Genomic DNA, 13,287 nt, shown 5'->3' on the forward strand with positions numbered 1-13,287 from the left:
TTGAAACTTCTTGATCTTCCATTTTATCAGATCTGATGTTATCAATAGCAATGCACAGTTAATCTTCACTTTTCCTCAGAAACCTTCAGTCCCGTGGTCTTCAGTGAGCTTACTCAAGCTCTGATACCACTTGTCAGGACCGTCTGTCAGATGCAACCTTAGTAAAGGTTTGACAAGAACACACCGACTTAATTACTCAAAGACCGATTGAGTATCCCGGCGGAATCAGGATATTCAATGATTGAGAATGAAAGCTTGTGGAGAATTATCAAACACAAAACAATAAATGATAATCGGTAAAGACTATTTCAATGACAAAGATTCACTATATTAAATGATACGTCAATGATACAGTGAATGGAATGTCTACGGTTTTGTGTGACGGTGGCTTTTGATATTCGTCTGCAAAGATTGTCAGTATGCGTGCCAAAAACCCGTCCCCTAGTCGTACCCTAGGATGTCTATATATAGACCCTAACATTCCATGTATACGTCCTAGACATTACATAATGAAAGATAAATCTAATACAAGTGTTTCAGACCTCGAGCAAGGTATATACCTTGCTCGAGCAAGCTTCCTATACAAGGTGTGCTTGGAGAGTGTCCTCGAGCATACTTTACTTAGAATATATTCTCTTTCGGAGAATACATATTCTCTTCGAGTAAGCTTCATTCCTCTTGACTTGTTCAAACTTTGCTCGAATAAGTCCATCGAGCAAGCTCATTCTTCTTGATGTCTTCAGCTTTTCTTATTCAGCAATCTTTATCATGCTCGGATGTAAATCTTGCTCGGTAACTGAACTATGCTCGAAGTCTTTGCTTTGATTCACGTGACATCCTCTTATTGCATCCATGCTCGTCCCCATGTGCTCGATCATCCTGTGCTCGTAACACTTGGCTGGAACTTGTATGATCAAGCTGTTTGCTCGATTGGCAATCCATGCTCGATAGAAGAATACCCTTGCTCGTTGAAGTGTAGCTTGCTCGAAGCCTTCAACACTTAGAAGAATCAACCATTTAAGATTCAGACCCTTGCTCGAAGTAGTAAAAACCATGCTCGATCGTCTGGGCTTGCTCGTATTCCATACTTAGCCGTTTCTGAGGAGGTTGAGAAGATTCCAATCTTCCTTATTAAGAAATCCGACCCAACACTGGTCAAGCGCCAACATTCCCTGACACCTTAGGAAATATAGCGCCAAAGATCTTCATATGCATGATACAAAAAGGAAGTATCTTCATGAAAATGACGCCTAGCCAATAAGGAAATGACAGCATATGGATAATAGTACCACATAGTACAAATGTCATCAACAGTCAACTGCTTTACCCACCGGCCTACCAAGCGCCACGTGGGTGCTCCATGGTTGGTGGAATTCTTGACACCGAGGCGACCCATACCTTCTCTCCTCTTATCCGGCTATAAATACAACTCACACCTCAACGGTAAAGGGAGCAAACTTTTAGAGCTAGAACACTCACTAGTGCATCGCGAGTATCTATATTTACCCACCAATACTGATTCTCACGCTGGAAGGTGGTTACGAGAAGCCCCCCCCCCCCCCTTCCCTTCTCGTAACGAGCTTACGGTGTTCTGTTTTGTAGGTGCTTATACTAAGATTAGCCGGATTACGTATAATCCATCATGGGAAAAATTATACATCAACCTAAGAAATAAGTGATTACACCGAGGGTTAAACTAGTGTTTCTTTCGGTTTCTAAAGATCTGAGCTATATTTACAAGTTAGATCACATGTGTTTATTCTTTCATCCTATGCAAGAGGGTTCCTTTTTTTTAATTGTTATTATTGAAATAGGTGTTACTTGGTTTTTACAAAAGTAAAAAGTGATTTCAAGTTGGTGTTGTACTAACCCTTTTTAAGAATGTTAAGTATTCAATAATATAGTGAAGAAGACTTTCTCAAAGTAGTAATTTTGAAATTCAAAAACATTTTTAAAATAATTTTAATTAAAGATTAAGTATTTAAAAGCTAAAGATACAAAAAATTTTCCGTAAATTATCTTTTAGAAAAACAATTTTCTTGTAATTGTATGTTTTAATATTGATATTTAAATCTCTTGATTTACAACATATTTATGTTGTGGATTTCCATGGTCCTCTTATTTCCGGAGCCTTGCATCATATTGATTGATTTATGAGTTAAAAAGATAAATTAAGTGTTTAGAAACAATGCATTGTGTATGTGGTATATAATCAAGAAATGTACGGCTAAAACTTGGGTTATTGAGGTGAGTTCATTTTGGACTTAAATATTAGAATAGACCTTAATGATGTTTCAGCACGGATTAGGCATAGGGATTAACTTATTCCTAATTGTAGTCATATCTTATCTTCAAACTGACATAGCTCGGGTGTCATACGGCTCATATATCCTTATACGAGTCGTATAGACAAAAGTCATATCTTATTCTTAATTGTAGTCATATCTTATCTTCAAAACAAACAGCACCTAAGAATCCATATCGATATAGGAGGATATAAGCCTATAAGGCTGGTTGCTATGGGGCGCAGAAGGAGGAGTGAGAGGGCATGGAAGGGGGAAGAACACCGTCGGGGGGCACCGTCGGTGGGGGCGCTTTCTAGACGGCCGGCGCGGAAGAGAGGATTTGAGGGGGGGGTGGGGGGCACCCCAACGGTTATTTTTCTAACCGTTAGAAAAAGAAAAATTATTTTAACCATTTTCTCTATAAATTCAAACCATTTTTCCCTCTTTTACTCAAACAACTTTCATTTTCACACCAACATTTTACTCAAAAACTTTTAAACTTTCACAACCATAAATCCTAACTCGAACCCAAACCTAAACCCGAACACAAGCTCGAGCTCAAACCCAAACCCAAACTCGTGGGATTCGAGTTGTCTGTGGTGGACAAGTTTGCTCGGAAATAACGTCGACCCTAACAACCCGTTCTATGCAAACCAACAACGACCCGTGATGCCTCCACCCATACAATCGTTTAATCCTGATATGTTCTTTCGACCGCCAATGTCGTATATGTCTTCGCAAGTACCCGAAACCCAAATACTCGAAACACAAATGCCCGACACCTAAATACCCTAAACGCAAGTTCATCCTAAAAAAAGAAGTTATAAAAAAAAGAATCCTGCTGACGATCAAACAAACGAAAAGGCCGAAAGACAAAGGTGGGAAGCAGATGAGGAATTGGCGTTAGCGCGTGCGTGGGTCGACTCATCCGAAGATTCGATTCAAGGTAAACTATAAAAATATTTATATGTTTTCCATGTTTTATTATTTTTTTTACTGATACTAAGCTTTTATATGTATCAAATGTAACGGTAAACATACCTTGGAGTTTTGGGACGAAATACGCAATAAGTTCTTTGATATAATGGGTCGAGGTGCCTACCGCGGGAATGATTCTGTCTACAACAAATGGAAGACAATACGCACAAAAATAACCAACTTCACCAACATTCACACCCGCGTTAACAACAATAGAAAAAGCGGTACGAGCGGTGCCAACGTGATGGAGGCTTGCTTAAAACAATACAAGGCTGTTTATCGTGGAGATTTCAATATGATGGAAACATGGAGACAATGCACAAGCTCGCCGAAGTGGCATCCAGTCTCGACATCATCACTGCAACCGTCCAAACGGTCAAAGACAACGTCTACTTCGGCCAATCAATTGCCGTTTCAACCCTTGTCGGATAGTTGTTGTCAAGTTAATCTAAACGAGTTAGATCCCGAATTTATTTTTGATGAACCGGATGAGTTGCCACGCCCGGTAGGAAGAGATAAAGCTAAGGCGGTGGCTAAATGTGGAGGATCTTCATCTAGAACGACATCCTCGATGAGTTCCGAAGTGAGCTCGCGTTTTGACAACTTGGAGCTCAAACTAACCGAGATTGCAGATGCTAAAAACACAAAAAAGAGGAACTCATGAGAATGCATGAAGAAAGAAAGATGATGCATGCGGAATACAAAGCGATGCATGAAGAAAGAAAAAAAGTTCACTTGGAGCGGAAAGGAGAAAAGGAATTCGAGCTCCTTGCAAAGGATCTATCGCATCTAAATCCTCCCACGCAGGTGTTGTTGGAGAAAAGAAAAGCAAGAATATTAGCCAAATATGCAAATGAGGACGAGGACGGCGAATATTAGTTATATGTTGTTTAGGTTTTTTATTTGTATGCTTTTTTATTTTTGTTTTTTTATTTGTATGGTTTTATTTTTATTTACATTTTAATTTTAGTATCACTATATTATTATTTAATATATTATTTAATTTTTATTATATTATGTTAAAAGACTTCGATGCCCCTACCATAGAGGGACATTATAGCTTGGGGCTTCGATGCCCCAAGTGTCCACGTAACATTGTGGAGGGGCTTCAAAGCCCCCCTCATAGATACCTGTCTAATATCAATGAGATTACGGGTATGTTTGGCAAAAGTAGCTGGTAGCTGTAGCTGGTGGCTGGTGGCTTGAAGCTGGTAGCGATAGCTGTAGCTGGTAGCTAGTAGCTGTACTTTTTAGATATATTTAGATGTTTTGCAGAGTAGCTGGAGTTTTTAACAGAATGTATAAAATGATCAAAATAGGCATAATTAAAAAGAATAATATTAAATGTCTTATTTTAGAAGGTTATTTAAGTAATTAAAATACTAAAAACTTGTAGCTTTTTCTAAACGATACTAGTAGGAGCTTCAAGTTTTAAACTTTTTCTCATGACCTAAAGGGTATGTTTGGCAAGAAGCTTTTAGGAGCTTTTAGAGTTTCAAGCTTTTAAGAAAAAACTCATAGTATTTTAATTAATTAATAACCCTCCAAAATAAGTACATTTAATATTATTTTTTTTAGTTATGCCCATTTTAGTCATTTTATATATTTTATTAAAAGTTCCATCTACTATGCCAAACGTCTAAATATATCTAAAAAGCTACAGCTAGCAGCTAGTTTTACCGAACATACCCAGAAGCTTCAGACTCCTTCGACTAAAAAATGCTTTTAATTAAGTATATGCTAAAAGACCAAACATACCCTACCTATCAATACGTATTCACATCTATCCCTATATATATTGACAGACCGTATAGAGACTGAAGTCTACTACTCTCTCTCGATCCATCGTATCCAAACCCTAACCTCACTCACACTCCAAAATCCAAAATGCGTGAAATCCTCCACATCCAGGGCGGCCAATGCGGCAACCAAATCGGCGCCAAGTTTTGGGAAGTCGTCTGCGCCGAGCACGGCATCGATGTCACCGGCAAGTACACCGGCGACTCCCAGCTCCAGCTCGAGCGAATCAACGTCTATTACAACGAAGCCAGCGGCGGAAGGTTCGTTCCACGCGCCGTCCTCATGGATCTGGAGCCAGGTACCATGGACAGCCTCAGATCTGGCGCCTACGGTCAAATCTTCCGGCCTGATAACTTTGTGTTCGGTCAGAGTGGTGCTGGGAATAATTGGGCGAAAGGACATTATACTGAAGGCGCTGAGTTGATTGACTCGGTTCTCGATGTTGTTAGAAAGGAGGCCGAGAATTGTGATTGCTTGCAAGGTATAATACAGTTAGTTGACTCTTTATATAGATAACTATTTGTTGAATATATTCTGTTAGATGTTATGTAAGAAATGATAGATCTGTAACGTATTTATGAGTATATGTGCTGCTTGTTAAATAAAATATCTATACTAATAGGTGGTTATTTCAGTGTATTTATCACCTTAAGGGATAAATCTACTATGTGCTTCAAACGAGCCGAGCTTTAGCTCGATTATTATTATTATTTATTTATTAATTTATATATGTTTTTATATATTTTGAGAAAAATCTCAAATGAGCTTGTTTAGTACCTCAAACGAGCCAAATCTTGGCTCGAGCTTGGAAGTTTAGTGTTAAATTAATACATGCAAGTCCAAAATAGGTAAAAGCTATTATTACACACGGCTTGAGTTCCGGCTCAATAACTAAATGGGCTTTATTTGAGGCTAAAATGCTCGGTTCGTTTCGAGCTTTTTGTTGACCCGAGCTCAAGAAACTTGTGATTGGCTCGGCTTGTTTGCACCCCTATGTGCTTGTTAAGAATTCAGACATTTATGGTATTTTCTTTCCGGAATTAAGAATTAAGATTTTATGTTCATTTTGCTGTGCTCGTAACTCATAAGTACTATAGAAGCATACATATAAAAAAATGTAACTTAGTTATAAGATTATATATACCATTATTTCTACTTCAGGCTACTCATAAATGCATGTTTACAATTGATTAATGATTAATTTCTGTTTCTAAATGCTAGTTTTTTGGTTTTTTTATCGGTATTAGTTGTATGATGTGCAGGTTTTCAGGTGTGCCATTCTCTAGGAGGTGGGACAGGGTCTGGTATGGGGACTCTATTGATCTCAAAGATTAGAGAAGAGTACCCAGACCGAATGATGATGACCTTTTCTGTATTCCCTTCTCCAAAGGTTTCTGACACTGTTGTTGAACCCTACAACGCTACATTGTCAGTCCACCAGCTTGTGGAAAATGCAGATGAATGTATGGTTCTTGATAATGAGGCCTTGTATGATATCTGCTTCAGGACGCTCAAGCTAACAACTCCGAGCTGTAAGTTTGCAATTGCTGAATTTGTTGTAAATTTGTTGATTCTGTATTTCTATCTTAACTCTTGATTGGTTTTATGCTTTGATGACAGTTGGTGATCTTAACCATCTCATTTCTGCAACAATGTCTGGAGTCACATGCTGTTTAAGGTTTCCAGGACAGTTGAACTCAGACCTAAGAAAACTTGCTGTAAATCTGATTCCATTCCCACGTCTTCACTTTTTCATGGTCGGTTTTGCTCCACTCACATCACGTGGGTCTCAGCAATACCGTGCTTTGACCGTTCCAGAGTTGACTCAACAAATGTGGGATGCCAAGAACATGATGTGTGCTGCTGACCCTCGTCATGGGCGATATTTGACCGCATCAGCCATCTACCGTGGCAAGATGAGTACCAAGGAAGTTGACGAGCAAATGCTTAACGTGCAAAACAAGAACTCGTCTTACTTTGTGGAATGGATTCCAAACAATGTGAAATCAACTGTTTGTGATATCCCACCAACTGGTTTGAAAATGGCGTCTACATTCATTGGTAACTCGACTTCGATTCAAGAAATGTTTAGACGGGTGAGTGAGCAGTTTACTGCTATGTTTAGGAGGAAGGCGTTTTTGCATTGGTACACTGGTGAAGGGATGGATGAGATGGAGTTCACAGAGGCTGAGAGTAACATGAATGATTTGGTGTCTGAGTATCAACAGTATCAAGATGCGACTGCTGATGAGGAGGGAGAGTACGAGGTAGAAGAGGAAGAGGGGGAGTATGAAGATTGAGGGTGATGTGAAATATGGTTATTGTAGTTGTATGCTTGTCTGTGCTCATTTTGATGGGATGTGAAGGCAAAAATTTATAAGAAAGCAAATTTAACTGCTAAACAAGTATGTGTGTAATTTTTGTTTTGGATTTATGAATATTATATGTTTGTGGGTATCTTTTAGTTTAGAATTTTTGGTTCACTTTGGTTGTTTTCTGGGCTGCTTGTCATTGTTTGAACAAAAGGGATCTGTTGCGATGTCTGGTCTGGACGTTTGGAACTCCCTATTCCTCAACTTGAAAGCTGAGAAGATGTGTTAGGCTATGCAAACAAAACTCATCACTGGCTCATTTTAGCAAATGTGGTGTGTTGCTGTTAGAAGTGTGTAGGATGGTCGACGTGTAGGTTTTGAGCCCTAGTTGAACAATAATTGTACTTTTTTAGTCGGTTTTTGGTTGGTTAACCATGAGATGTAAAAGAATAGTGGTGTCGACAAACGTTCGATCTCAAAAATTTTTGTATGTCAAGATTACATTACAGGGTTGGGAGAGGGTAAGAGTTGTTGAACAAATCTCCTGATGACTAGAACTCTAGAAAGAACAGTGTGCCCAGTATTCAATATATTTATGACTTGCGGTACCTCTTCGCCACTTCTCACTACTTACTCTAGATCATACTATCTATACATATATATATACACCCTCATAAGCCTAGGCCTTCTTTCATAGGAGATGTGTCTAGGCCATGTTGATCTCAATGGTTTGGATGGATCTCTTTCAAGTATGTCCCCCTCCTAACTTTAATGTAGGAAATCCGTCATTAGGATTAGGAAGTTCTAAATGTCCAAATGTATTAAAATGGTCTTTTGATACAAAAGAACAATAATATATTAAAAGAAACAATTCTTTGAGAATTGTAAAAGACTCGACAAAAATTGACATGAAATATTAACATCCATGTGATAGCCTTTTAAAACCCATGTGATGTGTTTTAGAGCATTAATGGCTAATTTGGAGATTGATCCACAAATACAAAAATGTCACATAATTCGAAAATTCAGCATAATTCAAGATAATTGAGATATGCATCCGGGTGACAAATAAAAAATTAGCATGGTGCACTTAGGGATTGCAGTAAATCCGAAATCAATAGAAATACCCGAAATCTGAAACATCCAGGACAGGTATAGGTAGGATAATTGGGTATAAGATTTGATGATGCAACCCCATTTACTGAAAGAAAAATGCCCAAGTCTAATATGATGCTATTTTCGATTTGTGAAGTTTTTATATTATTAATGTACTTACTTTTATTCGATTTAACCAACCCGTATTTCACACCCCAAAATTTCTGAATATGCACGAGAGAAAATCAGTATATAACAAAATCGGAAATCAGTTATTATCATATAATTCATCACAAAGTTATATCTGTAGTAAGTAGAATATATTCTTCATCTAAGCTTTCAATACATGAATCAAACATAGATTTTGAAACTCACAAAGTCATAGCCACACCTCATTACATATAACTTTCCAGCCTCTTGAGAAACACAGACCCACAAACATCGTTTCTTGTCCGCAAACCCAATCATAAATGACATCAAATCAAGATTATATTTATCTTCATATATTCTAGAGGTCCAAATAAGAAAATTATTCTCTTCCTTTACGTCTTCACCTCCAACAAGGACCCATCTTTAAGCATTTCCCGAGCATCATTCTCCATTCCCAGGCTAAACAAAGCAGCCGCTTGGAGATAAAGTGCAGTTGGCCAATTAGGCGACGCCACCTGGGCTTGCATTGCGTCTCCCAACGCTTCTTGTGCTTTGTTGTTCATCAAATAGCACAAACACCGTCTTGCATACACAGTTGGTGAAATCATTGTTCCATTATCAATGAACTGACCAAAACAATCAAATCTTTATTCTAAATGAAGTTTCAATTTTACAATTATGCTATCTTGATGGGTATTTGGACTTTTGACTTACACTCGTGTATGATTCGATAGCAGCATTGTAGTCCTTGGCTCTGAAAGCAGTGTCCCCGCGTTTTCTACCATCCAAAGCATCCTGCAACTGACTTGTCCACATTTGAAATGAAAGCTGCAACAAAATAAACAGAAAAACTAATTATTTATACGCCCTAAAGACTATTATAACTATTTTTGAATATTTATAAATAATAAAAAGACCTCATTTGCAGCCCCTTCATCGTCTTTGTATCCAACCTTTTCCAACATCTCATGAATGGCAGTTAAATCCATCCTAGAGCAAGCTTCCCCAAACGGTGATAACAAATCCGTTTGTTTTGTACTTTCCTCCGGGGGTAAATTAGTAATTTGCATCAAGACAACGGAAGACACCTATTTTAATCAGATAATTGAACACAATAAAGTAATATACATGCGAAATTTTTGTATAAACTGGCATAAAATAGAGAGAAGGGTGCTAAACGGGTTCATGGGTGCACATACCGAAACTCAAAAATCGTGTCAAACACGTTAACCCGAACACGACATGCATAATTGTGAGGTGGCACAAACATGATTCGTTTGACCAGAAAGTTTATATTGTTTTCACATATTAATACTTTAAATTTACAATTTTATAGAAAAAAAAAGAAAGAAAAGAAAATGCAAATTTATATATAACAATTACACCTTAATTATAAAATATTATGTCAATTTTCTTTTTGGTTTTCAATTTTGGCATAAGATGCGCACACATTTTAACTTATAACATAAAACGCATTTCAAAAGATAAACCGGTTAAATGGGGAACAAGCGGGTTGAAACAAACACAACCTGTTTAGCTAAATGGGTTTGCGGGTTCTACCCAAAACTGACGTTTATACCAAACCCAAACGGCGAATATGCCGGGTCGACACAAACACAACCTTTTTAGCTAAACAGGTTCGCAGCTTCGGACCTGAAACTGTCCCAAGCCCGTTTATACCAAAAATAAACCCGTGATTTTTGTGTTTGGGTTTTGTCGTGTCAGAAATTCACACCTCTTATAGACTTACCTCTGTTTGTTTCTGGAGAGAAGTGAGTGATGCGACAACTGATTTTGCATTGGGCCTTTCACGAGGCTCGTACTGCAAACAACGGGAAGCTATTTTAACTAACTCGGCCCCATCATCATTTGAGAAATCGCCCTCTAAACATGAATCCGTTAACATTTGAAAATTCTTTTCACGTATTAAGTCAAGCGCCTGCATTTAACACGAGAAAAAATTATCAGGGTTCATCCTGTTTTGTAACTGAAAATCGTATAGTCAACCAGTCAACAACTTGAACTCACATGGCTCGGGGGAATGTGCTTTCCACTAAGCAGATCAAGTAGTATGGTCCCAAAACTGTAAATCACACTTTCGGCTATTACTCTACCTGCCATACGGTAAACAAATTGTATAAATTTACTATTTTTAAACATTATATTAACAACAATTGTTTGACCTGTTTTCATATATTCAGGAGGTGTGAAAGCTAAATTTGTACTGTAACTTTTCCCGTCTCGGCTATTTTTCATGAGCCCAAAACACGAGAGCCTCGGATTACACTCCTGCCACACAATAACTCTCATTGTAAGCAATAACATTTGAAAAGGGAAAACAAATACAACACATGTTGTTTGCTACCTGATCAAACAAGATTCTATACGCGTTAAGATCATGGTACAGCGCTCGCCCTTTGCTGCTGCAGTACTCTAATGCTTGTGCCAAATACAATGCCACCCGTAACCGCATAGCCCATTTCAGCGGTTGGTTTTCCCCTAGATTTGTATAATGATTATAAGTTTATTACATTTTTTATGTAATTACAACATGTTTTATAAAAAAAAAAGGTAACTTACAGTGAAATAGATGCTTAGATAAAGTTTCATTAGACATGAACTCTGCTACCAACAATCTCTCATCTCCTTCACAACAGCATCCCAACAAATTTGCTAATCTCTGACTCCTAAGTTGTCCAACAGTTCTTGCCTCATCCTAGAAACATCATTAACTATCTTAATTAATACTCAAACCTATAGTAATGACTAGCAAACAAACTCAAAGATAAATGATGAATCAAATAATAACAATAACTATAACAGATAATAAACTCAGCTAACAACAACATACAAGAAACTGGCGAGTATCAGGCCAAGCCGACTTGTTAAACCGCTTGATCGCGATCAAGCGATCACCATCAGCAAGCTTTCCTTCATACACAACATTGGGCGCTTTCTCACCATGCTCAGACACAACATTCTCCACAGAAAAGCCAGCAGTTGCAGCCTTAAGTTCATCTAACTTATACTCCCTAAAAGACGGCCACTTCAGCTTATCACTCTCCCCATTGCGGTTCTCTGAGACATTTCATCAAACAGGTTATGTGCATTAACAAACATACATCAAGCAAGGTTCAATTTTAACATACCCAGTTCAGATGAATGAGTAGCTTTTGATTTCAACCGACAGCATCCACATAAGTGAAATGAAGAACAAGAAAAACAAACTCCCATTGTAACAATAATCAAAATTAACAAGCTGATTGTGTTAATGTAGTTTGTCTGAAAGTATCAAAGGGTGGGTTTACATAAAAATGGATGATTGCTTGTGAGAAACATTGAATGATGATGATGGGGATAAAACAATAGTGATACTTTTTTTTCTCTATCTACTCATTCTACTACTCGTAGGTTATGTTATGCTGTACATGACTTTGGATCAACACTACACATTACACATGTTAAAATGTTTTTCATGGTGTTTTTAGTTGTTAAATTTCTTAATTACATAATATTTTTCATCATTTTAAAATATTAATATAATGCTTTTTGGTTACGAATAAAGCTTGTCTGAAAGTGTCACATTAAGATCGTGTGTGATACCTACATCAAACTAGCCTCCATCCCCGCTGGATCTCCATTTTCTTCTTGGGGTCACACGATGAGTGGCATCAACACCATACACGTCACAACGATTACCTAATATTGGCGCCCCGTTTGGTCTTCCCCACAGGCTTAACAACTGACTTTACAATGGTATGGTGATGTAGTTAGCAATCAAAATTATGAGTTAAAATATTAATTCTTACAAGGGGCAGGTTTCGCAGCTTTTAGAATAAAGTAAATGTAGAGTAGAAATCCGAAAATGTATGTTCGTAAAATAAAATTTAAATCAAGAAAATGTTATAATTTTTCTTTTCATTCAAAAGAAGAAACAGTATTAAAATAATATAAAAATATACTTGACATTTTCAACCTTACTCTGTTTTCATTTTTCAATTTAACTCACTCTCTTTAATATATTCAAAAGAACAATAAGTGGCTATCATTGAAAAAAGAAATAACTAAAAAGTCAACATCAGTCAATAGTAAAAAGTGTAGAACACTCAACTTCTTGCCATCTAAAAAAAGGTTATGTAATTGCTCGTTCAGTGATTTGTACAAACAAATGGGACGAAGGTGGTGATGGAATAAACAAATAAATGAAATGAATTATAACTAATTCAATGATATGTCTAGTTATCACATGATAATAGAATGAATTATTACTTGCGTTGTGTGATAGACAGGAATAAAAGAAAAAATAAAAATTAAAATTGTAGTGAGTGACGGTGGTGGGAGGTAGGTGGTCTTTGTGGAGTTGGCGGTGGCGGGTGGTGGTGGCAGGCGGCAATGGTGGGCGGAAGCAACGGTTGATGGCGGCGGCGAGCGATGGTGGTGAGGGGCGGGGGCAATGGTTGATGGTGGTGGGCGGCTGGCACTGATGGTAATGGTTGGTGGCGGCGGTGATGGTGGTGGTTGGTGGTGGTGTGTAGTGGTGGTGGGAGGGTGGTGGAGGTGATGTAGGGTGAAAGAGAGAATAGAATGAAAAAACAAACATGATGGGTGGTTGGAATGAAATTAAAGTGTTTTAGGGGAATGAAATGGGCTAGGTAATTGGTCATTCT

General features: G+C 37.8%; 2 protein-coding genes across 2 annotated transcripts; one reads left to right on the plus strand and one right to left on the minus strand.

Moving 5' to 3' along the window:
• Positions 1 to 5,114: 5,114 nt before the first annotated feature.
• LOC143599031 (tubulin beta-2 chain-like) lies at positions 5,115 to 7,390 on the plus strand. The gene is made up of 3 exons (XM_077077097.1): positions 5,115 to 5,544; positions 6,326 to 6,595; positions 6,684 to 7,390. The coding sequence occupies exons 1-3, from the start codon at positions 5,151 to 5,153 to the stop codon at positions 7,361 to 7,363; spliced, it is 1,344 nt and encodes a 447-aa protein (XP_076933212.1). The 5' UTR covers positions 5,115 to 5,150; the 3' UTR covers positions 7,364 to 7,390.
• Positions 7,391 to 8,898: 1,508 nt separating this feature from the next.
• Positions 8,899 to 11,856, minus strand: LOC143599030 (serine/threonine-protein kinase BSK5-like). The gene is made up of 10 exons (XM_077077095.1): positions 11,770 to 11,856; positions 11,472 to 11,698; positions 11,201 to 11,336; positions 10,986 to 11,119; positions 10,804 to 10,909; positions 10,649 to 10,734; positions 10,371 to 10,559; positions 9,538 to 9,708; positions 9,335 to 9,448; positions 8,899 to 9,246 (listed from the first exon to the last, which is right to left on the minus strand). Exons 1-10 carry the CDS (start codon positions 11,852 to 11,854, stop codon positions 9,013 to 9,015), a joined length of 1,482 nt encoding a protein of 493 aa, XP_076933210.1. The 5' UTR covers positions 11,855 to 11,856; the 3' UTR covers positions 8,899 to 9,012.
• Between the last annotated feature and the right edge of the window lie 1,431 nt (positions 11,857 to 13,287).

This window comes from Bidens hawaiensis, unplaced genomic scaffold, assembly GCF_021521415.1.
Source record: "Bidens hawaiensis isolate Kalapana, Puna unplaced genomic scaffold, B.hawaiensis_p1.1 tig00051407_1, whole genome shotgun sequence".
In the NCBI taxonomy this organism is placed as follows: Eukaryota; Viridiplantae; Streptophyta; class Magnoliopsida; order Asterales; family Asteraceae; genus Bidens; species Bidens hawaiensis.